This window comes from Eurytemora carolleeae, unplaced genomic scaffold, assembly GCF_000591075.1.
Source record: "Eurytemora carolleeae unplaced genomic scaffold, Eaff_2.0 scaffold196, whole genome shotgun sequence".
Taxonomy (NCBI): Eukaryota; Metazoa; Arthropoda; class Copepoda; order Calanoida; family Temoridae; genus Eurytemora; species Eurytemora carolleeae.
Window position 1 is genome coordinate 258,181 of NW_019396109.1, and position 27,513 is coordinate 285,693.

The 27,513-nt window shown below is 32.7% G+C and overlaps 2 protein-coding genes across 7 annotated transcripts; one reads left to right on the forward strand and one right to left on the reverse strand.

The window, feature by feature from the left end:
• The first annotated feature begins 2 nt into the window (after positions 1–2).
• On the forward strand, positions 3–27,503 carry LOC111695168 (putative leucine-rich repeat-containing protein DDB_G0290503). 6 transcript variants are annotated; one of them, XM_023464385.1, is made up of 14 exons: positions 3–22; positions 15,282–16,141; positions 16,474–16,522; positions 16,705–16,791; positions 17,191–17,237; positions 17,413–17,645; positions 17,885–17,981; positions 18,129–18,383; positions 19,066–19,249; positions 21,142–21,632; positions 22,348–22,406; positions 22,789–22,863; positions 23,056–25,848; positions 25,934–27,503. In XM_023464385.1, exons 2-14 carry the CDS (start codon positions 15,332–15,334, stop codon positions 26,625–26,627), a joined length of 5,874 nt encoding a protein of 1,957 aa, XP_023320153.1. In that variant the 5' UTR covers positions 3–22; positions 15,282–15,331; the 3' UTR covers positions 26,628–27,503. The 6 variants fall into 6 exon arrangements, with proteins under 6 accessions (XP_023320153.1, XP_023320155.1, XP_023320152.1 ...); XM_023464387.1 differs by having other exon boundaries at positions 17,924–17,981; XM_023464384.1 differs by having other exon boundaries at positions 16,744–16,791; positions 17,846–17,981.
• On the reverse strand, positions 804–12,985 carry LOC111695169 (coiled-coil domain-containing protein 171). Its single transcript, XM_023464389.1, has 19 exons — positions 11,906–12,985; positions 11,185–11,250; positions 10,423–10,558; positions 10,146–10,243; positions 9,841–9,997; positions 9,580–9,663; positions 9,438–9,528; positions 8,891–8,998; positions 8,727–8,814; positions 8,454–8,557; positions 8,187–8,239; positions 7,896–7,954; positions 6,541–6,601; positions 5,943–6,038; positions 5,061–5,149; positions 3,622–3,743; positions 3,358–3,437; positions 2,164–2,220; positions 804–1,375 (listed from the first exon to the last, which is right to left on the reverse strand). Exons 1-19 carry the CDS (start codon positions 11,968–11,970, stop codon positions 1,364–1,366), a joined length of 1,626 nt encoding a protein of 541 aa, XP_023320157.1. The 5' UTR covers positions 11,971–12,985; the 3' UTR covers positions 804–1,363.
• Positions 27,504–27,513: the final 10 nt, after the last annotated feature.

Sequence of the window (27,513 nt, forward strand, 5' to 3'; positions counted from 1 at the left end):
AGTACATTGTTTTCTAAAAAAGGTAAGTTCAAACCTGGGGTGTACATTTTCTCGAAAAATCAATTTTCTTCCGGTCCTCCCCCTCCCACCCTTTTTGAAAATTATTTAGTTTTTAGGGTTTATTCAATTGGGAAAACAATTGATTTTTAAAGGAAAATAAATGAATTTTTGGCCTAAAAGTATCAAAAAGTTGCCTTTGGATGTTCAACTTTTCGTTCATATTCATAAATTATCAAATATCATTTCCTGCCAGGGTCGGGGGAGGGGGTAATTCTGAAAAATATACACCCCTATTTCTAACGTGATGGTAAACTTTATTACCCCGAAACCCGAAACGTTTTCAACGTTTGATTTCAGTTTTGCATCTTGGGAGAAAAGAACATTGATTTGATTGTATGTATAAAGCTGTTGGAATGCAATACTTTTCATCAAATTCTTGAATCTAAAAACCAGAGCTTAGGATTCATTAAATTTTGATGCACTGAAAAAAATGGATCCGGATCCAAATAATCACTTTTTTTTTCAACAGTTCAGTTTTGAGAGCAAAAAATGTTATTTTTGGTTGATACTTTGCCCCTTGGATCCGCATATTTTTTGCGGATCCGGATCCTGGAAATCAAAATCTTGCGGATCCAAGGTTACTAGTTACATAACTCACTTTTTCCCAAATTAATCCTTTTTACCCTTTAGATTTCTTTAGAAAATAAAATTTAAAGAATACAAATTTTGAAATCATTGAATTATTAAGATGAAAATAAGGCCATTTTTATTATGATTCCTTGCAACAAAATTTCAAAAATGCTTTTCTGAATTTTATTAGTTTGTACTTGAAACAATATTTTTATTATTTTTATTACTTTGTTATTGAAGATAAGAATAACGGAATCTGTTTATTTCATGTCAAACAAATATTTAATTTTTTAATCTAAATTGTTTTAGATTATGCTATTTACGAACATCATATCTATATATATATATACTTTCCTTGTCTGGGTGTTTGTATCAAATAAACCTGAAAACGGTTAAACAAATCGGACCAAAATTTTGTGTGGGACCTCTTATGAACCCTCATGAACCCAGGGAAGGTTTATGGATGATCAAAATTTCTAAAATTAGCCTCAAATCAAAAGTCGATTTTCATCAACTTTTGAAAATCCAGATTAAATCTGCGAACTTTTTGTTGTTGTTATACAATAAATAAATACACGAGAAAATGTTCACAATTGAAGCAAAAGATGGGCGCGAAGCGCACTATAAGCCTAGTATCATATATTTGATTTTGATATTATTATAATTATCATAGAGAATAATTAAACAGAAGAGAATTAACCTCTACTCTTGTCTTTGATATATTGAGAAGAAATCACGTCTCATCCTTAACATAAAGAGATATTTGTAAGAATCTGATTTAAAAAGGACAATTTAAAGTAAAAAACCTCTTTTCTTAAAACAATATGATAAAGTATCTTCAGTGATATTTCAAGTTTCGAAAACAAAATTTAGATAATTTCGTGATAAAAAAGCACCAATTTTTTGCTTCTGATAAAAAAAATTCTCCGGATTATTAAACTTCCGGTTATTTCCTAGTATACGATTTTTTGACTCCCCCCCCCGGCCCCCCACCATATTCTAGCCGCAGCGCTCGGTCCAGAAAGCGTCTTAACCTAACCTGACTTTAAAGATATTAATTTTGTTGCAATTGAAGGTCTGACACTCGAAAGCTTTGTCTGATTAAGTAAGAATTAGATATCCAGTGGCCGAATTGAAAGAATTTGAGCGGCGGGTTTAAATTTAAATATTATTTATATAGAAGAATGAATAGGTTCCACTTAAAATTGTATCAAATGTTTCAAGATTTAAGCCGGCGCTTAATTTAAACCGGGTTTCGGTTAAACCACGGCTCAAATTCTTTAAATTCCATCTCATGTTTTTTTCAATTGCGAAAGTTCTCTGCGAAAGTGACATGCGCATTTCTTGCTTACAAGAAGCAATGGAGAAACCAAGAAATTATCAGAATTATACACTTGTCGAGTTAGGACAATGACGGTTTGCCATCTTTTTATGAAGAGTCACTTGAAATTACGCTTGCAGTCCCTTTAAACAAAAATAATGTTTACTGCACTGTTTATTGTGTAAATGAGCTTAATGAGAAAAGTTGATTACCTCTCCTTGAAGCTTTGTTATGATAGCATCTTGTTTTCTTATTATTGTTTCAAAATCCTGAAGAAAGTTTAGTAATCAAAGTATAGTTTGAGGAAAGAAGAATAATCATCGTTAAAGTAAGATAATGATAGGAACAGACTATTTGAGGTTGAGAGGATAATTGTCAAGGAATGTATTGTGAAGGAAGAAAGGATAATTGTCAAGGAATGTATTGTAAAGGGAGAAAGGATAATTACCAAGGAATGTATTATGAAGGGAGAGAGGATAATTACCAAGGAAGGTAATGCGAGGATTAGGGGATATTTTCAAGGACGGTAATGTGAAGAAGAAAGGCAATGTGAGGAAAAAAGACTAATTGTCAAGGAAAGTCATATGAGGAAGAAAGAATATTGTCAAGATTTAATGTGAGGAAGAAAGTATAAGTCTCCAGGGAAGATAGATAACGTGAGGAAGATAGTATAAGTCTTCAAGGAAGATAGATAATGCGAGGAAGATATTATAAGTCTCCAAGGAAGATAATGTGAGAATGAGAGGATAATTGCCGAGGAAGGTAAGTTGAGGAAGAAGGATAATTGTCGAGGAAGGTTATTTGAGAAAGAAGGATAATTGCCGAAGAAGGTTATTTGAGGAAGAAGGATAATTGCCGAGGAAGGATATTTGAGGAAGAAGGATAATTGCCGAGGAAGGATATTTGAGGAAGAAGGATAATTGCCGAGGAAGGATATTTGAGGAAGAAGGATAATTGCCGAGGAAGGATATTTGAGGAAGAAGGATAATTGCCGAGGAAGGATATTTGAGGAAGAAGGATAATTGCTGATGAAGGTAATGTGAGGAGTAAAGGATGAATGTCAAGGAAGGTAATGTGAGGAGTAAAGGATGAATGTCAAGGAAGGTAATGTGAGGAGTAAAGGATGAATGTCAAGGAAGGTAATGTGAGGAGTAAAGGATGAATGTCAAGGAAGGTAATGTGAGGAGTAAAGGATGAATGTCAAGGAAGGTAATGTGAGGAGTAAAGGATGAATGTCAAGGAAGGTAATGTGAGGAGTAAAGGATGAATGTCAAGGAAGATAATGTGAGGAGTAAAGGATGAATGTCAAGGAAAGTAATGTTAGGAGTAAAGGATGAATGTCAAGGAAGATAATGTGCGGATGAAATGAAAGTATACTCCAAAAAATTATAAATTATTGTTTTCACCTTCATTTTATCCTGAAATTCTTCTTGTTGATTGTGAAGCATTTCTTCCAGCTCTCTTATCCTGTCCCCATGATAGTCTCCTGAATCGTTGTTATCGTTAAAATTAAATATTTATTTACAATTCTGGCTTTATGATTTTCCAACCCCCCTCCTTCCTCCGCCCAAATGAATTTTTGTAGGAATTCCTTAGAAGAGGAAAATTTTCAGTTAAATGGTTTGGAGTTGGCTAAATATATTGAGAAGAAAATGATGAGTAGGGTTTACCGTTGATATGGTTTCCACCGTTCATTGTGTTGAGTCCGTTCAAGGAAATAGATTTGTTTAGATTTCCTCGGGATCTAACAGGAGTTTTAGTTGGAGAGATGATAGATAGAGCTGACCCAGGTCTAGATTAATAAATATATATACACTATACAGGGTGCATTCTTTTATATTTGCTAACTTGGGAACCCAGCTTTGCGAGGAAATTGAACTTTTTCTTATAAATTAAACTCGTACAAGTTTTTAAACCAATCAAACGTTGAGGCAAATCGGTCCAGAGGTTTCTGACTTATAATCGGACAAACAAACAAACTGACCAACAGATATTACAACTTTATATAGATTATGTATAGATTTTATTTTTCTTTTCTCTTTTGGTCATTTTAAAACAACCCTTGTAAGCACACCCTCTAAGTTTAGGCCACACATAAAACATAAATACTTTAAAGCATATTTATGGGAGCACAGCGATAAGAAGAAGTATGAGAACTTAACATCTGAAAGGGGATCCTATGGGGAACCCCCAAACAAACTTCTTTGAGAGGTGTAGACATAATTTCTGTAGACCTTTCTATTTTAGAGTCTAATTCACAACGGTAACCTTTAAACCTTTGACTAATAGAGTTATCCTTCTTTCTATCTTCAAATATTTTTAATTGCGATCCTCAGAATTTTGTCAGAATTTAAAACTTTTCATTGTTTTAAAGATTAAGTGTTAAATGGTACCGTTGTTAGTTGGAAATATCTCTTGATAAATGGAGGGTCATTTAAAATTTGGTCTACAAACCCTTTGTTATAAAAAATACTTAATTTCCTCTTGTCATTGTTGATATTTTTCTAATTAACTTTTTGTTTAATTCCCTGAGGTTGAAAATACAAAAGTTTTACTGCCCCCAGACTTGGTTAAGTTAAATTAGATCAAAAGTTTCTAGACGTACATAAAGAAGTAAAATTAACTCAAGACTTCTGTACTTTCACAATAGTTAATGGGTTATTGTACTTGAAATTGTACAAGGATAAAGTTTAGTTTAACAAAAAATAGATTTTAAAAAACCTAAAATTCTTATCTTAGATTATTCTCACTGTATTTCACAGGGTTATTTTATTTTATTGAATTCTGAAACTAAATTAAGTATTGTCCTTTTGAAAAAAAGAGAAGGACGTTTATTAATTATTTAAATTATGATAATTCATATTTGTTAAAGTATTAAATTATATTTATTATTCATATATTCTAAAAAAAGGTCATATATATTTATGCCTTGGTTATATGAATAATTTTATTCTGAATTTGTTGACAAATTATGGATCTATATGCAAATTATTTTGGTTTTATGTTTTGATAATTTAACATTCGGGCATTGCTTTTAATGTTTAACATTGTTTTGCAATGGTCAAAACTTTAAGAGGGTCGAGGAACCGTTAAGTTGAATAATTAGAACCTGTCATCCATAACAGAGCCAGGTCTACTCATAATCATTGATGCTATACTCATTGCTAGAGGATCTTCTAGCTGAGACTGCTGTACAACCTTAATCACAGTTATTGCTTGTTAAATTTATTTTATGGAGGGGGGGGGCATCTAATTCATAAATATTCTTAAAATTAACATTTCTGTTAAATATACAGAGAATAAGCAAGATATTCTACTATGGAGTCCTTAAGTTGAACCAAAAAGTTAAACCTTTTACAAGGAGCATATTCTTGTAATAATGTATTATCAGAAAAAATGTTAAAAAATTGTTATTTAATATTTTACAAACTATTAAAAACAGAAAGTAATATCAAAATTGTAAATGTAAACATAGAAAAGAATTGTGTCTTTGCCACAGACTTAATTTGTCTAATCCTTTTATCTTTGTAACATACTCAGATTATTTGAATTAACAGAATTCATAGCCTACAAATGGCAGATTTATTGGGATTAGAAAATGGGAGTTTGTGGCAAAGACTCAATTCCTTTATATTGTCATCTAAGATTCTAAAAAGTAAGAAATTGTGTCAGATATTCAATCAAAAAGTACGTCCTAATGCTTGTTAAAGTTTAGCCTGAATATAAGCCCGGGGTTTTACCATTTACGAGGAGGACTCATTTGTAAAAACTATTGGAGACATTTTTGAGGTTGGGGGATTATAATAAAGGATTTTTTTTCCACAAATTTAGATTTTCTAATTCTATATCTATGCATCCTTCTGTAATAAACCTTTTTAAATTTAATTTTAAACTATTAATTCTGTTAGATCAACGAGTTTTAAGATTGAAATATAAGGTTGCAAAGATAAGCAAATATATTTGTGGCAAAAACTCAGTTTCTTTGACTTACTTTTCCTTGTAGATCATTCCAGACAAAGATTCTATTGTTTACATACAGCTTATCATGCTGAATAAAGCAGGCAGCAGAGGGGTCACCTCGTTTCACCTCAAAAGAATGTTCACTTATTTTAAAAGACATAGAATGCGAATGTTCATACTTTCTACAATGTAAAAATACATCTAGTTTTTGACAAAAAATTTAAGTAATCTGGAGATTTTAGGAAACTCGTAAAATTAAAACGCTTTGTTTTCTGGGAAAAACCATTTTGGTTATTTTGGCAGAAAGTATTTATTTATGATTCTTTCTTTTAAAACAGTATTTCATGTTCAGTGTTGATAAGTAGCTGAAAAATGTTTTTTAAGCAGAAAGACTTTGGGGGGTTTAAAGAATTTCATAAGCTTAATTTTTTTAACTTAACCAATTAGCCAATGAATAATTTTCAGGTCATTTATTTGATTTGTAAATATGGTTTCGTGCATCAGAATATAAAGTTTAGTGCTGGTCTTAATAAAAAGCAATAATCAGTTGCAATAATTTGGCCTGAATTTTATATTTTCAAATGCAGTATTGTAGAAATTATATTATTATAGGAGAGGGGGGGGGGTACCTTTCTCATATATTTCCGAAGCTCTGTCCTGCTTTCTCTCGTCCTTTTACTCAAGTCCTCCCTTAAAGTATTTTTGACCAGTGCCGAGAATTTTTTAACAATTGTAAGACCGTTGACCCTACATTTTTTTGCTCTAGCATTGTTAAGTATTTAAAGGATTTCTTGTAATAAATAATTATTTTGTTCTTTATGCATAGGATAAAGGTTGATTGAAGGAAGGTCGATGTTTCAAAAAATTTACTTGAGCTAAAGATCTTAAATTTTGTTGAAAAGCCCTTGAAAACTAGCTACAAAATCATGATAATATGTGTTGAAAACTTCTTTTTTTTTCGCACATTTTTCTAGCACCCTATTCATTGACGTTTATTTAAATCAGTTTTCTTATTCTGAGCTGGCCTGGAAAAATTGGACTGTGAACATTGAATAATGATCAACGAAAATGTATTGCACCTTCACACCTTAACTCTAGGAGGGGAGGGAGCGTACCGACCCCCCACCCCCAGTTTTGACCGATCTATATGATATAGCTTTTTGTAAATATATAAATGTCAGCTATAGCTGGCTAAACAGCTGGACCAAATTGACTGACATATTTTTTAGTTAACCCATGGTTACGGCTACCCTGTGCGTAACATTTTAACAGAATTTTTTTTTCAAAATTCGAAATTGTTCTTAAACTTAAAAGTTTTTTCTCCAAAATTAAATATTTTTTTCCACGGACAACGCCGGGCACTTTAGCTAGTTATTTATAAAGTTTTATTCCTGACCAGATGTTAAGAATTCCTGATAGTCATAGTCTGATAAATATATAGTTCTAAGTTTAAATATTTCAACAGGTCTTTAGATATGAATCTGTTTACTCATTGACATTATTGTCTGTGTTGGTTCTATATCGAAGATACATGTCTTGTCTCAAAACCATACACATATCACACCTGTATTTATGGGGGGAGAGGGGGGGGGGGTGATTGAATATCTATAAGGGAAGTAGAATAGATAGTTTAAAGCACATAAATTTCATAGTTCAGTTTCCTATAAGAAATATACATTTTTTAAAAGTCCTTACCATTTTAAATATGAACAAAAGTTAGAGGTTGTACTTTAATAAACAAAAGCACTTTAGAAAGGGGTTGCAAATAACTGCCTGGGTCTAAATAGAGATGTGTTTGGCATTAGTAAAAAAGTTATTATGTGTAAACATTTTGAATTATACTTCAGCTTTTTACAAAAATTAGTTTTTTACTTCATAATTTTGCTGTAAAATGGGATTTCAGTGAGAGTTAACTATTTTGGTTGTTACTTATAATTATAAATATTCATAAACTTTATTAATTAAATATTAATTTTTATATTACCCTAAATGAATACTAGATCCTTTCAACATGTTTCCTTTCCTGAACACCTCCTCACGGTCCTAAGACAGGGGTACATCATTTCTCTTAAAATCATTCCCTCTCCCCTCTCATCCCTCCACAAAGATCTTTCAATTCTTTCATGTTTGCAATCAAGAGGTTTTATCCCTGAATGTATAAAGGGGAAAGCCCTGGAAAGAAATTCAATGCTAATTTGGGAATAATAATTATCAGAAAATATAATAGTTTTTAAGATAGATAAAAAATGTAGTGTCAAATTAATATATGACCTACCTTGAACTGTTCAAAAGTTACTAAGACTGGCCTGGAACCAGAAACTTCTGGTCCTAAGGAATTTTGCATCGTATTAGCTTAAATTTTGAGAGTGAGAAAGACATTACAGAAAGTTACTAAATATCAAAATCTGAAATTATTTATGTGTAATGGCTTAGAATTGAGCCAAAAATGATTATTACTACTCAAGAAGTGATACTACAACTCACTAAAGCTTTTTTACTGTAAATGATGTAAATAGCCCTGTAAATTATATATTAAGCCCACCTGTATACATTCTGGACACCTTGGTTACTGGGATATCTCTTCGTATACCCAGGGTTATTCGTAAAGTATTTTGAATTTTGGTCAGTAATATCTCAGGAGTTTCCCTGAGAAAGATATATTATTTGATTACTTCTGTAGGGTAATAAGAAAATTAACACTGCATATTGTGAATGTGTAAATTTGTTGTTCAAAAACAATTCTCAATTTCTATTTATTTTGAAACCACTTCTTGTTGATTTTAAAAACTAAAATATCTCTTCATGTTTATCTGACCTGGAATCGTTTGTTATTCCATAAAAGATGAGGTTGTTCTTTTTATTTTGTTCAAACTCGTAAAGTTTTTCCTGCAGTTCATTGATTCCTGGAGTAAATTCTAGTTGCACAAATTCAGTGCACAATAACAAATGTAGATAATTTTCAAATAAAACTCTTTTTACCTTGATCCAATATTTCAACCTTTTCTTTTATTCCGTTAATGTCAAAATCTAGTTCCGCTCTGTAGGATTGTGCATTTTGGGCTTCAGCTGTCATTGTCTGTTGGAATGCTAAATATGGATAAAAAAGGTTAAAAGGTTAGGAAACATGAAAATTAACACCGTTTTCCATAAAGCTCACCATTTTGAATTTTTTCATTCATGGATTAGTTTATTTATAAGAAAAGCATATTATCAGTAGACCTAGGTATCTCTCTCCATTGCTAGATGGTGAAAGATGTTTATGTGGAGACCTTACCCAGCCGTAATAATAATATTTTCTTTTTTAATTCAAGACCAAAAAACCTTTCATTAGATGGTAATAACATTTACCAAGATTAACCTAAGAACTTTTTTTTCAGGTTTTGAATTAAGGTTGGACATTTAAATCGTCGGCTTTTGCCGATCAATGCCCGGGCAATCATCATATTTAATTTATATGGAATATACTTGTATCAGGATTGAATTGTTGAGACTTAGCAGTCAAAGTAGATTTGGATTTTGAAATAACCTGAGTTAGTTTCCTTGAGTTTATCTTGAATTGTCATCCCAACATTATCCAAAACTTCGTCAATCTTACTGTTCAGACTTTCCAACTCATCCTGATAAATTATTTTGTTCAAAATATGTTTTTACAAATTTTCTTATTTTACCTTGAATTCTGAAAAGTATTGATCTGTTCTATGATCAGATTCTTCTTGCTGTCGGGTAACTTGACTAAATTTTTCTGATGTGTCCTGATGAAGAGTATTTTAACAACAAAACTGGATTTTAAAACCTCAAGATGACAATTTATGGTTTAAAAAATGCTTCTATCACATAATAAAGGACATTTAAAGATTTATCTGCTTTTTATTGTGATTTAAAAAGTCGCAAGCTATGAAAGAAGCAAAATTTGTATTTTAAAACCTTCCCTGGATTTGGGCCTCTAGTTTTTCCTCCAGTAAGGATTGAGTTTGGTCCAGTTTCTCCTGTAGTTCTTTAATCTGATCTGTTAGAGCAGAACATTCTTCCACTTTGATACCTTGTATCTTCTCCTGAAGAGCCTCTAATCCTTCATCCAACATCTTCCTGATTTATATCAAATAATAGATTTACCTTGAATACTAAACATCCTAGATTCCAGAACCTTATGTTGAATATTTGTTTATAAATCAGACTATGTATCAAATTATCATTATTATTATTATTATTATTATTAATCTCTCATGATTCAAACCTGGAATCTTCTGCAGCACTTTCTAAGGATTGTACAGAAGTCTGTAGTTCTTCTACTTTATTCTTGTTTTCTTGGAAAGTTCCCATTTGCTCTTGCACCTCACAATTACACAGCATTAATATATAGCGTTTGGCTTAAACCGTTTTGAAATTTAAACATTTTTCTCATTTTGGTTCAGGTTCTCAGACCATATACAGTAGCGAAATAAATTGTTATTGATTTCTAATTCTGTTTATACTGCAAAAAGATTATTGTCAGCGTACAAAGTTATTTCCACCTGTGTCTGCATGTCTTGCCATTTAATTTCCCATTCCTCTTGTGTCTTGGCCTGACTCTCTTTACTCTCTTCAACCTGGGTATTCTGTGCATCCTTCAGTTCTTGTAGTCTTTTTTCTGTTTCTGCTTGCAATTCTCTTAAAACAAATATAATTATAGGATGCATTTTATTTTAATGCGGATCTTGATCCTGGATGCGCCTAAAAAAATAGGTTTAGGGTCGGGTCATGAAAATTTCTTTTAAGATTTACTGATTTATTTTCTCAAAATAAGAAATTTATATCAATTTTTCTTCTTTAATATAATAACCTTTCTTTTTAGAAGGGTTAAGGTTTGTGTTTTAAGAAAATAAAATATTTTTACAGCTTTTGGTTGATATCTGGATCCGGATCTGTGGATTGAGAAATGGAATATGTTGTGGATTCAAGGGATTCAGATCCGGATGCTAAGCACTCTCAGAAGTATCAGTGCACTAGCGTGGATTTTGTAGTGGGTTCCCTTTCAGCTTTTACTTAATTAAACTTGCAGACATATTTAAAGATCTGCTTGAAGTGAACTTTCTCTAAAATGTAAAAATGGTTCTGAGAAAATAGTTCTGTAGATATCTTTTACAGCATTTATTCTAAATTTGTTGAATTATTCTTACATTGCATTCCTAAACAGACATTGGTAGTGCAGTATATTTATCCAGAAAACTTAGTTAATCAGGGGTAAAAAGTTCAAGGTTATGCTTAAACTTTTCCCTAACTTAGTTGTCATTTACCTGAGGGCATTACTCTGGTTTTCCTTCAAGTCTGTCCACAGTTTCTCCTGTTCTTCTTGGTAAATCCTTAATTTGTATTAAACTATATTTTTGGAAAGAACCTTTGTAGGGGTTCTTATAAGTTCAGTTACTCAAAATTCATATCCACAATATTTTACCATATTTAATTTTACAGTTTTTCTATTTAAGGAGGGAAATGTAAAAAAAGGAAGAATTTGAATCTGGAGTTTTATAAATGAAGTTAAAAATTCAATAGATTAGTATTCACTTATTTTGTTGAGTTGGTCCCTGAATCCTTTAATATTATTACAGGGGCCTGTATAATTTTAAGGAATACATTCCAGGTGATGAAGGGTGGGGGGGAGGAAAAAAAATTTATTATAAGGAATTTTTTTCCTCATCCGTCGAAACAATTTCTGCTGAAAAATTGAATTTCCCAAGAAGGAGGGTAATTAGTTTTAAAGGAAATATACACCCCTGTACTATTATACAGCATACGAACACAGTTTCTTGGATTAAATACTTAAACTACGTTAAATAAAACTACTTAGCCTTTGAACAAAACATATCTACTAGTCTACAACTGCAGTGAAGATTTTATTTTACAGTTTTAAACTTCTACACATTCAAATTGTTTGATCTCTGATCAAACATCACAAACAAAAAGTAGCATATATATATATTAGAAAATGGGGGTTACTCTTTCTTAGGTTCAACCTACCTAAATTTTTCCTCGAATTTGCTTAATGTGTCTTCAACACTTGGTCCTTTAGGTTTTTTCGACATAGCTGTCTGATTTCGCAATGTTAAAGCACCTAATTTTTGTTACACTTGTACTGAGTGTAAATATAAAATAAAAATTGTTCAATTTCCTGCCAAAATACACTATCTCTTGAAATCATTATTTAAAATGAATTTGGTTTGAATATGCACAAAGGAAATTTCCTGTAGTGAATTACACGAAACAGAAATTGCAAAGCCTTATTTCTTACTATCTGAAGTTAGACTCAATAAAGCAAAACATCACAGATCAATTTCTTATTTTCTGTATTAAACTTTTCTACAAGTACTAATGTTATATTTTCAAAAAAACATTAATTTTATTATTGTTAAATGATTACACAATTAATAATTGATTAGGGAATTATGTAAGAAAATAATTAAAAATGTGATGTCTGGTGACATTTCATTTAGAAAGGGGTTCACGACAATCCAATCTTTATCTGATCAATAATGTGCAAGATATTGTCGTTTTTCTAACATGCAAAGCGTTTAATTAGGACATTTTATCCCAATTTTTTTATCAGAAATGAGCAAGACATTTTAAAACATTTTAAAACATTTTAAACATTTTAAAACATTTTAAAACAACGAATGATGGATACTTCATAAATTCTTAATCAGAAAAAGTTGTTAAGTTGTTCCCCCTAAATAGGAATAATAACTTGTTTGTTGACTGCTTCAAGGCGGAACACTAGAGCATGCAAAGAAACCAAGGGGGAATTTCAGACACATTTTCAGGGTTCAATATTCTCTTCAAGTTAATCGGAATTTGAACTTTTAATACTTATTTGGCAAAACTTCCAAAAAAAGTGAAAATGATAATTTTACAAAAATAAAATAAACTTTTTATCTGTTTGCAAAGTTGGTAGTAGTTTTTTTCAAATTAAAAGTTGTCCTATCAAATCACAAATTTCAAATCATTATTTAAACTCAGAATTTAGATATAAAAGGGTATTGAAAGGCTCTGTAAGTGTAAATTCAAGTGACTCTCAATGCAAAGATGACAATGCCCGATTTAAAAAAAAAAAAAATTTTTTCAGAGTATTGGGGTTGGAAGAAGATCTGAGAGAAGCTAAGGATATGTGATGTCTTGGAATCCTAGAGGAGTTCCCTTAAGGGGGCCTCCAGGGCCACGATTTCCCTTGAGGGGAAGAAGGTGGCTAGGGGTTGAATCATCTGAAAATAGGACTCCTGGAAATAATGATTTTCCAACCGGGCTGAGAATCCCGAAACATTAAACTCTGGACAAGGTTCCAATGCTGACAGCTTGATTTCTCTTATATCACACCTGAACCATCGAAACCAACGGTTGGTAGAAAAAGAAAACGGCAAACATATATGTTTTCCAAAGGTTTTCAGGTCTTTTAACCTGGTTGATTATAGCTCCAGACATATTTGGTTATTCTTCAATTTCTTTCTTATTTGTTACTTTGTTAATATGGTTAAGAAATTTAATAATTTAAATGTTAATATAATTGTTTAAAAAATGAATTTTTAATGATTGTTATCACTTTTTGGTTGTATGTATTGTACAAAGATAAAATGTACCTACATGAACGGGTTCATTATTGACATGATTTGGTTATTCTAATTATTTTTCCAATTATTTGAAATTTAGGGTGTCTAATGTCTATAAAAGTCTTAACTAAGATTCGATTTGATTTCGCGGTTACATTTGGAAAACCACGGACAATCAAGAATTTCAGTCGAAAAATGACTAATGTTATGCAATTGTTTCTGAAACGTTGTGAATGTTGTTTCTGAAACGTTGTGAATGGTTTATGGCACTTTATTAATATGGTCCCTTTAGACTATGTTGGCAATTCCTTTTATTAAAAGGAAAAACGTAAAACTTTTGGCAGAAAATGGTGACTATTCATAGATAATCTTATTATTGGCTTCAATCAATTGGTTTCTTTAATAATAAAGCAAAATATTAATTATTCTTTCTTTACTAATATTTGATCATTAAAATCATTTTTATGCAATTGCAAATATTAAAATGTAGAATATCTATTGGTTCATAACAAAAAATTTTAAATTTTTTATTTTTTGCAACGTAAACTGTGTTTCCTCAAACAAATTTATTTGAAACAGTTGTACGTTGAACTGGTATGGGAATTAGCACCTGAACTGAGACCCTTACGTTTCGCAAACTGATATTTTCTTAAACAAATGTATTTTAAAACAGTACGTTTCGCTAACTGGTGTTTTCTTAAACAAATGTATTTTAAAACAGTAATACGTTATATTAATATTTTCGTTAACAAATGTAATTCAAAAACAGTAAAATATGTATCATGTTTTTTTTAAAACGGTGAACAGTTGTACGTTATGCAAGCTGATATTCCCATAGACAAGAGTATTTTAAAACAGTTGTACGTTATGTAAACCGATGGTTTCTCAAACAAATGTAATTTAAAACAGTGTAGGTTTAGTAAACTGATCTTTCCTGAAGCTTGGATGTATTTTAAAACAGTTTACGTCTTTGAAACAGTTACGTTTCGTAAACTAATATTTTCATTAACAAATGTATTTGAAAACAATTTTACGTCGCGTAAACTGATATTTTTTAACAGATGTATTTTAAAACAGTTGTACGTTGCGTGAGCTGATATTTTTTATAACAAATGTATTTTAAAACAATTTTACGTCGCGTAAACTGATATTTTTTAACAGATGTATTTTAAAACAGTTGTACTTTGCAAAAACGGGTGTTTTTAAACAAATGTATTTTAAAACATTTACATTTCCTAAACTGATGTTTTTCTAAGCAAATGTATTTTTAAAAAAATTGAATGTTGTGTAAACTAATATTTCCATAACCTAATATATTTTTTAACAGTTGTATTTAAGTAAACTAATATTTCCATAATCTAATGTATTTTATAACAGTTGTATGTTGTGTAAACTAATATTTCCATAAAAAAAATTATTTTGAAAAGTTGTAATTTAAGTAAACTAATGTTTATAATAAACAAATGTATTTTACAACAGTTGCACGTTGCGCAACCTGATCGATGTTTTCTTAAACAAATGTAAAAAAATTCAGAGCATATATTTCGCATAAAAACTATTTATAGTTTACTTAACTGTGAAACAAGTTAATTTTTTAGATTACATTTTTTAAGATTTAGATGTATATTTTCGACAAAAGCATTTTTATATTGTTTGTAAAAACATTTATACATCTTTGCATATATAGTTACATAAATATTAATTTTTACTTATCGATTATATCATTTGTAGACATGTTTTTGAGAAATTTTATATTTTTGTTCCACATCGTAAAGATAAATTAAGAAATATTTCAGATTTAATGCAAGTTATTAAAAGAAGATTGTTCTGACGAGGCTGTGGGAATATGTCCGGAAAAGGTCGAGGTTCCCCTGGGCGAGGTCGAGGCTCTACAACCCCTGGAAGAAGGGGTAGGTCTTTTTCCCCTGCATTGAGGCAAGGGGTTCTCGCGGTTGGTAAAGGCTCTAACCCTGGAAGGGGGCGATCTCCGGGAATTAAAGGGCCAGGTTTAGGATCTCCGGGAATTAAAGGGTCAGGTTTAGGATCTCCGGGAATTAAAGGGCCAGGTTTAGGATCCCCCGTAACAAACACTCCTGGAAGGGGACAATGTTCTGATACTCCTGACAGGAGAATTTCCGGAAGAGGACTGAAGGCTGAATCTTCTGAACTTCGAAAACCTGAAAGGGGGTGTAGTTCTGGACCTATAGAATCAGGAACTCCTGGAAGGGGGCGAAGTTCCGGATCTACAGAATCAGAAACTTCTGGAATTGGGCGAAGTGTCATTTCTACAGAATCTGGAACCCCTGGAAAGGGGCGTGGATCGAAACCTCCTGAAAGGGGAACTTCTACCAGGGGACGAGGTTATGAAACTACTGCTAGGGGACGAGGTCAAAAAGATTGGACAGGATCCCCTGGAACAACTAAAAGAGGTTCAACAACTCCAGACACAGCACAAGGTACAATGAGGGGATCAAGGAGAGAAATTGTGATTACTCCCCCTAGAGTAGGCGCCACACCTCCATCTGTTGGTAGAAAAAGAAAACTATCTTCTTCTTCCACCTCGTCAGCTGTTAGTGAGCCTTGTTCCGGAAGTAGAAGAGGAAGAACCGGAAGTAGAAGGAGGAGTTCAACCACAGAAACTACTGCTGAGGCCCAGGTAAAGGGTTAAATTTATGATAAAGGAGGTGAATATTTAAGAAGTAAATCGGCATTATCTTTATTTCGATCCGACCCTCCACAGCTCTGTAGAAAGCTTTAAATTAACTTCAAGTTCCCGGAAATAGAAATAGTGACAGTTCTTATGAAGTAAGAAATAAAAAATGTTACTAATTTTTTTCTAAATACTTCACTTTTTTGGCGGGTCTATTATGTTTAATTAAAATACAAAATATGTTATTTGAAAAAATATATGGTTATATAAGGAACTGAGGGAATAAAGGAAGTTTTTATTTAACTTAAACGCCTTTATAAAAGTATTTTGTTTTAAAGGATTTTGATGCACCGGAACCGAAACTAATACCTAGAACTGAAATTCAAGGTAAATCTTATATTTGACCAAACCATCAAACATCTAAAAATGAAAGGAATAAACTTTCCTTTTCTGAAAATCTGTACTAAGCAAAAAATATTTACTTGAATCATTTTTTTTATCTTCAACTTAAATATTCAAGTTGTTTAACGAAGACAAACAACACAATTCTTTATTTGGTCTTAACTTAGCAATCAATTGTTTGACCCCTGGTACTCCTGTTATTCCAGCAGTTCTGGTCAGCATACAGAATAATCCAATAGAGGTGACAGACACAGGTATTTAATATCTCTTCCCCCACCGGTAAAGCGGAGGAATTGTTTTGCACTCCCCCCTTCAAGGGTAGAGGGGGGGGGGATTGCCCCCCCCCCCAGGGTAGAAAGGTGGATATTTTTGGTTTTCACAAATTATTGTATTTTCCACTTTAAATCCATTTTTTCTTCAATTTAAAACTTAAGCACGAAGGGGTATTTTTGAAATAAGAAAAAAACGATTTTTAACAAAATATATTGCTTGCTACATACAAATTTGATCAAAGTTGCAAGATTTCTTTTACTCTTTTCACGAAACATCTATGTTTTAAAATTTGGGATTTGGCTATACTACCCATCAAAGAAAAAATCAACGGGAAATATATGTTCCCTTTAATATGAAATTGAAAATAATATTTTTTATAGACAATTCTGCTACAGATGTCGAACAAGAAATAATGGATTATGCAAAGGTAAGAATCATTTTTAACTTATTTCTTTTCTTAATTACATTTCAATCTATATTAATCTTTTTTATTTCTTTTATTTCATTTCTTTTTCTTAGATTAATCAAATTTCTTTAATTTTTAAGATGTTTTCTTTTCGGCCATAATGCTAAAAACAATTAAAAACGCAAATTTTTCCCAGAAGGAAGAATTCTTGGAGGACGAAGAAATATCCTTTAAAACCTCCGGGACCCAGGCCTCCGAAACTAAAGATAGAACCTGCGAAACTAAAGATAGGACCCCCGAAACTATAGATAGGACCTCCGAGTCCCAGTGTTGGACCTCCAATACCCTAGACGGGACCTCTGAAACTGAAAACGTTACAAGCAAGATAGATCTAAGCTCCAGGGTTAAATCCCTCAAAAGAAAATCAAGGTAAAAGAATTTTTGTTGTTACATTTAATACAGTCCCAGGGGTAAATATGTTCTGTATAAATTATCCCCCCTCTTCCTGTTTTGCGAAAATGGGGGAAAACGATTCAAATTTAGTGGAAAACATATTTTAAGGAAAACTTATCAAAGGCAATTTTTGAGGCGTGGTACAATTTTATTCGTAATATTTGTTTTGTTCCAAGGAGTTCTGTACTACAAACAGAGGAGCAGGATACTGTAAGGAGTTCTGTACTACAAACAGAGGAGCAGGATACTGTAAGGAGTTCTGTACTACAAACAGAGGAGCAGGATACTGAATCTCTCAAAGAAATTAGTCAAGTAAGATCTCAGTGCACTTTCCAAATTTTTCATGAAGAGAATGAGTTTGAGCTTAAGTAGTCATTTCATTTGATTTTACAAGATTTTACTGAATTTGATTTAAACCAACTAGATTTACCTTTATTTATATCATATTATTATTATCAGATCGAAGGAAAGAGTTCTGCTGAGAAGAGGAGTACACTAGACGACGACGATGTTCAGTGTAAAGTCTGTAGAGAAATTATGACGTCAGCTGTACTGCTCCCTTGCTGTGCAGTTGCAGCTTGTAACATATGTGCCCAGAAGTATTTGACTGAGAATGAGCATGTTTGTCCGCTGTGCAAGGAAGCTAATCAGTCACTAGAAGATAAAATTCCAACTATAGGAGTTACTTTCAAGGTTGCGAAACTCGGAGAACAGGTACTATTAATATCAAGGTTGCTAAACTAGAAGGACAGGTAGAAACAATACAGCTCTAGGAGTTAGAATCAAGATTGCTAAACTAGCAGGACAGGTAGAAACAATACAGCTCTAGGAGTTAGAATCAAGATTGCTAAACTAGAAGGACAGGTACAAATAATGCAGTTCTAGGAGTTAAAATCAAGGTTGCTGAACTAGCAGGACGGGTACAAATAATACAGCTCTAGGAATTAGAATCAGGGTTGCTAAACTAGAAGGACAGGTACAAATAATGCAGTTCTAGGAGTTAAAATCAAGGTTGCTAAACTAGCAGGACAGGTACAAATAATGCAGTTCTAGGAGTTAGAATCAAGGTTGCTGAACTAGCAGGACGGGTACAAATAATACAGCTCTAGGAATTAGAACCAAGTTTGCTAAACTAGAAGGACAGGTACAAATAATACAGCTCTAGGAGTTAGAATCAAGTTTGCTAAACTAGAAGGACAGGTACAAATAATGCAGCTCTAGGAGTTAGAATCAAGTTTGCTAAACTAGCAGGACAGGTACAAATAATACAGCTCTAGGAGTTAGAATCAAGGTTGCTAAACTAGAAGGACAGGTACAAATAATACAGCACTGGGAGTTTGGAGTTATAATCAAAATCTCACTTAACTTAATTTTTTAAAGTTATTTTGTCTTGCAGGAGTCGATTGCTTCCAATGTCGAGGTTAATGGTAGTGTTGAGCTGTCCAACCTGGAGAGGATGGCCTCGAAGTACAAGGATATTATTCATCAATTAACATCAGAAAATAAAGATCTGAAGAAACAGAAGGAGAAGAATGAATCTGCACTGAAGAAATTATCTGATGGTCACAGTCGTACTCAAAGTAAGACTAAATACATATATATACAAGAATATAGATCGCTAATGCAGACTGTAAAGCTGAAAATTTTACAACCCCTTGTACATCATGAACTCGTCATTTATAAAGATCATTGAATACGTTTTACTTCTCGGGGTCAATCTGTAGAGTATTATTACTGATTTTTGTCACTATCACCGTGAAATTTTGTGACGTTTGATTAATAGTAATTTATAGAATTTTTTTGTCAATTTTTTTTTAATGCATAGGGTAAGGTACAGGGCGGTAACAAATGCGGCCTGTGTATAAAAAAAATCTGAAATAGCCTATAACCTTTTTGTGACTAAAGCTACAGATCTAAAATTATATTTTTAAAAAGCCCTTGAAAAATGGATTTAGAAACATGTGTCACAATTTGATATCTGTTTAAAACAAAACAAAAATATTTTTAAATTTTTACCCGTTTTTTTGGCCTTTTTTCAACCTTCCCTAGCGCCCAAACTATTAAAGTTATCGGTCTTATTTTTTTTTCAATGAGCTGGCCTTGAAAAGTTGGTCTATGAATATGCAATTTAACCCTATACCTATTCTTTAAGACCTTTTTCTAAGGGGGGGGGGGCGTGGGACACCCCTCTGGCTATACATTCATGACCCCCCAGCCTTTATAGGGTTAACTGTTGCCCTGAAAGTCGTCACTAAAAAGCGTTCTAAAATTTTTGTTGTTTTGTTTAAATTGGTACATTTTTAAAAGTGATAAATGTCGCCTTTTTTCAGGACCCTTTTAAAAATTAAAATATCCAAAAGAGATTCTTAAAGTGAAAATTTCAAGTCAAAACACACAAACACAGAAGCAGACAAGACAAAGGTGTAAATGAAAAAATAGTACTTTTTTGCGGAGTTTGGCTGGTTTTTCTTCTCAGTTCTTATCTCTTGCTAGATATTCACAGGTTGGGAACTTTGTCTCAGTTGTAAAAAAAATAAGTAACAATTTGCTCAAGCCGACCGATTTCTTTGTTGTACTCTAGACAAGTTAAAGAGAGATCCTGAAATAAAACAAAATTAATGGTTAAAAAAAAATAAAACTAAAATTTCCAAAAAAAATAGGGTTTAAAACGAATTGAAAATGGTAAGTGACGTATTGAAACATCTCATTAAATTTAATAATACCCCCCCCCCCTTCATGACTCCTGAGAAAGAATGTAAAAACTTAGTTAATTTTGATAAAATCATACCGTGATTTTCACTGCTTGTATATAAACAGTCCACATGTTGACACATATAGAATTCGCCAAATTATCGCCATCATCTCAAGAGATTTAATAGTTTTAAAGGTCTTCCAACTTTAATGTGTTCTTTGTGTTAGAGGGGAGTCTGATTGTCATCATTATCACTCACATATCGGTAGCAAGCAGCAACTAATCTTCGTTCTAATCCTTAGAAAATCAACTTTAAACTGGTCTGTCTGCAATATTTGTAAACAAACCCCCATAAATTTGTACAGAGTACAAAGATAATTGCCGCAAACCTTTAAATCCAATGTACTGTTTGTCAGTAGCTAAATTGCCTTTTTCAAATTGAGCTGAAACCCTCCGGTATGGTGAAGACGACATGAGCGATCTATATTCTTGTATATCTATGACTAAATAGAAAAAAAAATAAAGTTAAAAATATGTTGAAGAAAGCAAAGCAAGAAAATCTTGTTGGTTTCTGTGTGCAAAATATCCCTTTTAATTCCGTTGATTTTTATCTAAGGGTAGGCAACGTACAGGGAAGAGGGGGGAAAGCTTATGCTTAGTACTTACAAAAATAACTCAGATCTCATTACCCCCTTATCCACGCTTTTTACCTTCCTACATTAAACCCATGGTAATCTGAAAATAAGAAACTTTATTATTTTAATCTGTAATATATTTTAGTTGAGCTGATAGGAAATAAGAAACTGTTAGAGGAAGTTAAGACTACATCAGCCACCGAGTCAAGTTTATTGAAAGATCAGATTCAAAGTCTGAAGAAAGATAACACAGAGCAGAAGGAGTTGTATGAGAAACAATTAAGGTCAAATGAAGAACAATCCGACGAGATTAAGAAGTTCAAAGAACAGTCTGAAACAGAAGCAGCTGAACATAAGAAGACTGTTGATATGCTTTCAATGAAAATTCAAACTCTCGAGAAGAACTGCGAGGCATATGAAGTTCAAATGGAGAAGGATCAAAGCCAAATTTCACAATTACTTACTAAGGTCAAGAGAAAGATCATTAGTGTTAAAGAAAAGGAAAAGGATGTTCTGAAACGTGTTAAAATCCTTGAATCTGAAAATATTGACCTTAAGAAGACCCAGAATGAGATGGAGGATCTGAAAAGGAAGCAGATTAAAATATTTTTAGACAAGATCAAGCTAACATCTGAGGTAGGATGATTATAGAAATAATTTTAAACCCAAAGTCGAATGTCTGATTCACAGCAGTACCTTTAAAATCTTAATCTAAGCAAAAGTGGGGAAGTTATTGTTGTTCTTTTATCTGGAAAAGTAGAATTCGAAAACTTTCTTCTTTTTAGACTGCATGAGTCCTCAAGTCACTTTCATATAGCCATCATAATTTAAATCATCTATTTTAAATATAAGAGCATCTTCATCTTCAATCAAGTTATTGTACCGTTGTTAATCTGGCATGCAACTTTTTAAGTCTGGACATATTGGAGATTTCATGGATAAGACTTTTCATATACAGGCAAAAAGATTATTAAGAACTTTATCTATTCAAGGAAATTCTTCAATTAAATTACCGATTTATGAAAAATCTTCTCCTCCTGTGAAATGTCCTTTCTATTGAATTTCCTATCTATGTAACGTCTTATCTATTAAATGTCCTGTTTATGAAATGTAAGAAAAGTTCTTTCTACGAAACGTCTTTGCTATGACTTCCTTTTTCTATGAAACGTCCTTTCAAAGGCATGTCTATGAAAAAAGTCAACAGTCGTGTTGTAGTCAAGGATACGTTTTCTTTTAAAATTTATTACCAAAATGTAAATTTCTTTTCAAATCTTTGAAAAGTATGCACCAGGATATTTTTTAAATATTTGAAATCCCGACTGTATTTTATGTTTTTTTTTCTATTTTAAAGAAGTTGTCTGTTGAGAAGACTAAGGTTGCAGATTTAGAAAAGAAGAATGAAACAGTAAGGTAAAAACTTTTCTGGATTTCTTTTTCTCTATTAATGTAAAGTCGGATTTCCTGGATAGCAGGAAAATTAAGACTATTTTTTACCTGGTTTCCGCGGGAAATCATGAAATTTACGCTGGATTTTAACTTATCAATTTCGTTGAGATCTTTTTTCAGACCCTCAGCAATATGTGGAAAATATTAAACTCACTTTTCCTTCATAATCGCAATTTAACATAAATAATACATATGGTAAAATTTATACCTAAAATCCAGCCAGGACATTAAAGTGGTCAGTTGCGGGACAAAAAAAATGGGTTTTAAACAAGTTTTAAGGTATTGAGTTGGGATGCAGAATGAAAAAAAAATGTTTTCACTAGGAAAATATTAAGTTTTTCTACAGGTTGGGATATTCTGGATTAAAAGCGAAGATGGAAGGATTAGAATCTATAGAGTATGACACTGAACTGTACGACAGGTTAGAACTAAAGAAAAGATTTCATAACCCCCAATAACAGAATGAAAATGATACTTTAGCACTCTGTTACCTCCTTTTGATTCTTACAAAATAGTTGTTTCCAGTTATTTACAGTAAAAATTTTGATTGCTTTCTCAAACCTCTCAAGTTTCGCGAAATTAATTTTTTTATTCAATCCCAACTTTTTTTCAGAGTCGGGAATGTTTACGAGGAATTAGAAAAAATAAAGGAAGAGAACCAAAAACTGAAAAATACTTTGGAGAATAATTCAATTGATCCAAAACGAAGTACCCCCAAGGAAATTGATCAATTGGAATCATCATTGAGTCAGCATGAGGCAAAAATTCATCTATTGGAAGGAGAAATTCTCCCGTTAGAGAATAAGAACAAACAGTTGATATCCGTAAACAGTACTTTAAATGCAAATATGGCAGAAAATGAGACAAAAATCAGCAGACTTTTGGAACATAGAGAAGAAACGGTTGAGACCAATGATTATCTGAAAACTAGGTTAGATTCAGGATCAACAGAGCTCAGGAAAGACACCGAAGTGGAAAGAATGAACCTGCTTATTCAGACAAATAATGATCTTGCAGGAAAGGTAGAAGATCTGACCAAGAAAAATAAACAACTTGAAGATGTTGCAAACAATTTAATTAATGATTGTGAGAATTCTGCTGTGATAGATCAGCTGAAAAGTAAAATAATAATCCTAGAGACCAGACTTGAAGTACTCGCAAAGAATGCTAAAGATCCTTTTGCTGAAATTGAGGAGTTGGGAGATAAAAGTATTCTTCTGTCCCATCAACTTCACAAGGTGCGTAGTGGCGAGCAATCTCTACTGGAAACTGAAGCTGGCCCAAGCACAGTCTCCAAGACTAAGGTAGAAAATGAAGGAGAAGATGCAGCAGCTAAAGATGATGACATCGTTGAGATTCCTATTTCATGGAATGAGCTAATGCTGACGAATAATGAGCTAAAAGCCGAACTTTGTCAAAGAAAGATATGGCAAAGAAGTCTAGAGGAAATCAATAAAAAGGTTGAGAAAAAAAATGTTGAATTAGAAGCAGAAATGCTACAGCTAAATTCCAAACTTAGGATCCAAGAGAACAGTCAAGAACAGATAAAAAAGTCTGGAATTGACGGTGAGGCTACAGTTGGAAATATTAGTAATCAGTTGAAACATGAACAAGCCATGTATCTAAAACTTTCTACAAAACACAGAAATCTGTTGAATGACATGAATAAGATAACATCAGAAAACGCAAATCTGTTAGACAATATTGAGAAAATTAGGACGGCTAATTCGGATCTTGAGGCTAAGATCAGAGATAAAGAAACTATGATTTTGGAGCTTGACACTGAGGTTGAACAATTAAAGAGGATAATTAACAAATCCAAAATAGAAGAATTAAATAAGATGACAAATAAGGAGCTAGATGAAGGGAATGAAGAGGGAGCAAGAAGAAAGATATCTGAGCTTGAAGCTGAGATAGTGCAACTCAAGGAAAACATCAGGAATCAAGAATCCTTAATTCATGAAACGAATAAAAGAACTGAAGAGCTAGAGGAACTGAGAAAAGAGAAAAATCTGGTAGTGGAGCTTAGAGCTAAAATCAAGATTCAGGAATCTGAAATTGAGGAAATAAGGAGAGCTAAGGACCAGAATAAAGGTAATGAAGAGCAAGCAAGAAAAAATATATCCGAACTTGAAACTGAGGTGGCACAACTCAGAGCAAAAATTCAGATTCAAGAATTCAAAATGGTCGAAATGAATAAGAGAAGTATGGCGCTAGAGGAAGAGAGTAAAGAACTAGCAAGACTGAAGGCATCGAATCTGGAAAATGAAGTAATGAAACTCAAAGAAAAAATTAAGAATCAAGACTTAGAAATTGAGGAAGTAAATAATAGAGCTAAGGAGCTAGATGAAGAGAATGAAGAGTTGGCAACTAAAACTGGTGTAATGGAGTTTGAAAATGACAAGTTAGCCACCAGAATAAAAGAGCTACAGCAGAAGTTGAATACTGAGGAAAATACCTGTTCTAAACTCCGTCAAAGTGCAACAAAACTTCAAGAAGAATTGAATGAGAATAACAAGCAGCGCATTAAGGAAGTGTCTGCAGATCGAGACCTTCTTCATCGTCTAGAGGAGATGTGCACTCAACTCCGTCAAAACACAACCACACTGCAGGAGGAAATAAACGAGAAGAATAAGCAACTTGCTGAAATGTCAGCTAATCGAGACCGTCTACACCAATCAGAAGAAAACTGTACTCAACTCAGACAAAATACAATTAAACTTCAAGATGAATTAAACGATAAGAACAAGCATATTGAGAAAGCTTCTGCTGACAAAGACCGTTTAGAGAAAGACCATCAGAGGTTAGAGACTGAGAAATCTCTTCTGCAGTCAAGGTTAGATGCTGCAGAATCAAGGTTAAAGAAAGAGAAGAAATCCAGAGAAAATATAAAAGAGCAGATTGATGAAATCGAGCGTCAGTTTGAACATGAGAAAAAAGTTCTTTCCATTGAGGTTGCCCAGCTAAAGCTGAATATTGAAACTAAAGATCAGACTGTTAAAAAGGAAATTGTACGTAGTAGCAGATTAAAAGAACAACTGAGTCGGAATGATTCAGCACTACAGGACGCGGAGAAACGAATTTCAGAAAAAGATATTTTAATCAAGAAGCTTGAAGAGAAAATAGAGTCCGTGAATACCAGATTAGCGAATCTTGAGTCAGTAAAGCTGGCCAAACCCGAGACTCAGGCTAAGGAAGTTCAAACACCTCATTGTTCTGAGACAGTTTCAGAAGCTTCTGCCAGACAATTAGGAGACGGAGGGGAAACTATAGAAGCAAAGGAAACTAGGGGAACAGAACAAGAAGAAGGATCTAAGGAAACGAGGGAAGGAGTAATGAAGAGAAAGCTTGATGAAGACTTGGAAGAGGAAAATAAGAAATTAAGGAAAGAAGTGAAACGCCTTCGGTAAAACATTTTTTATAATTTCTTTATTTTTATATTAGTATTTAGAATTGAGTACATTCACAGATATTCAATACTTTATTTTTAGGCGCACAGTGCATGCTTTGACAGTTATTGATGAAGATGAAGAGGAACACAATGATGTTAAAACGGAGGTGAAGTTTGAGCCTGAGCTAAAAGTTGATCTGTTATTGATCCAGGAGATGGAGAACATCCAGGAATATGATAATCTTCCATTGCCTGATCAGGATCAGGACCAGCTTGGAATCCTCGAATCCCTGGAACCTGGACACTGGAATCCTGAAGACCCTACTGGCCCTGAAATCGTTGCTGGTTCTGAAACAGCTGCTGGATCAGATGCCGTTGGTGGACAGGAAGTTATTGCCGAACTGGAAGCTGCTGTCGAACCGGAAGCTGCTGTCGAACCGGAAGTTGCTGTCGAACCGGAAGCTCCAGTCGAACCGCAAGCTGCTGTCGAACCAGAAGCTGTTTCCGGACCGGCAGCAGTAGAAGACTCTATAGAAATTACAACTAACAAGTTCTCTGTAGATTTACAAAACCAATTTAAGGCGTTAGATCCCAAATGCAAGGAGAATTGTATTAGGACAAGTCCTGATTGTGCTGCTTGTAGGAAATTTATCCGGTCATCTAAAAGAAAACTAATCAAAGCAAGTCCTAGTCTAGCTGTGGAGACACAATTACCTATACTATCTGTTCACAAGGCCATAAACATGGCTTTGATGGCACATTTTGGATTTTTGCCTAATTCAACAATACACTGATGGACAGATTTACACATCTAATTGTTGTTCTTTTTTTTAACAAAAGTTTTTTTGTCAAATACTTACTTTTACTAGTACTTGATTAAAATTAGTTTTAAACAGTTGGATTTCATTTGGATATTTTTAAACATGAAAGTAAACTCTTCACGTTAAAATGTCAATTTTTTAGTAGTGTAGTCTTCCATACTTGCTGTTGCATTTATTGCTTAACATGTGATACAGTTATATTTTGCTAAAACAAACATTTTTTTACGGAAGACATAAGGGTGCATGAAAATTAGATATGTGATAATGTTGAATTTAATCGAATCATGATATTCGACGCATTTACCAATATTTTTTTAATGTAGATATTGTGTGCTCTTAATTTGTATCCGGTCTTCAAATATTGTTTAGTAGCAAAAAAACATAAAATTTCCAGTGATTAAACAAAAGAATTTAAGGAATCTCATTCAGATATTGTTCTCATTTTCATTTAGTTTTTTTTAAATTTTGTTCGTTCTTCCAAGCTTGCATTTGTTTTTAAGCAGTAAACAATACAGTTGTTGTTAGAAGGTGAAAATCTAATTTTCTGATGTGTAATCAAACAAAATCTATTTGGTTTTACAAGTCATTGATTAAACTAGGAGAGGGTTTGCATTCAGCTGAATTTCATCTTTTTATTTTTTTTAAACAAGTTTTTCCTTCGTTGTGCTTATCTTTAACATTGTTTGATTATTCAAATACTTTGCGCCATGCACTTGGTGATTTTTTGGAGTTCACTTCTTTTTTGATAATACAATTAATTTCATTAATACAGAATTCTCTAGTATAATATGTTTTATTTGCTTTAATTGTTTGAACAAAAGGAGAAGAACATTTTTGTATACTGTTACTGTTTACTGCT

Excerpts from the sequence above, each read along its gene's own strand:
- LOC111695169 (XM_023464389.1), bottom strand. The coding sequence starts at position 11,970 with ATGTCGAAAAAACCTAAAGGACCAAGTGTTGAAGACACATTAAGCAAA. Across the intron at positions 9,664-9,840 it reads AACTAGAGGCCCAAATCCAG|GACACATCAGAAAAATTTAG; the intron begins GGAAGGTTTTAA and ends ACTCTTCATCAG. Across the intron at positions 3,438-3,621 it reads CGGTGGAAACCATATCAACG|GAGACTATCATGGGGACAGG; the intron begins GTAAACCCTACT and ends ACAACGATTCAG.
- LOC111695168 (XM_023464383.1), top strand. The coding sequence starts at position 15,332 with ATGTCCGGAAAAGGTCGAGGTTCCCCTGGGCGAGGTCGAGGCTCTACA. Across the intron at positions 16,523-16,704 it reads ACCTAGAACTGAAATTCAAG|CAATCAATTGTTTGACCCCT; the intron begins GTAAATCTTATA and ends GTCTTAACTTAG. Across the intron at positions 16,792-17,190 it reads AATAGAGGTGACAGACACAG|ACAATTCTGCTACAGATGTC; the intron begins GTATTTAATATC and ends TATTTTTTATAG.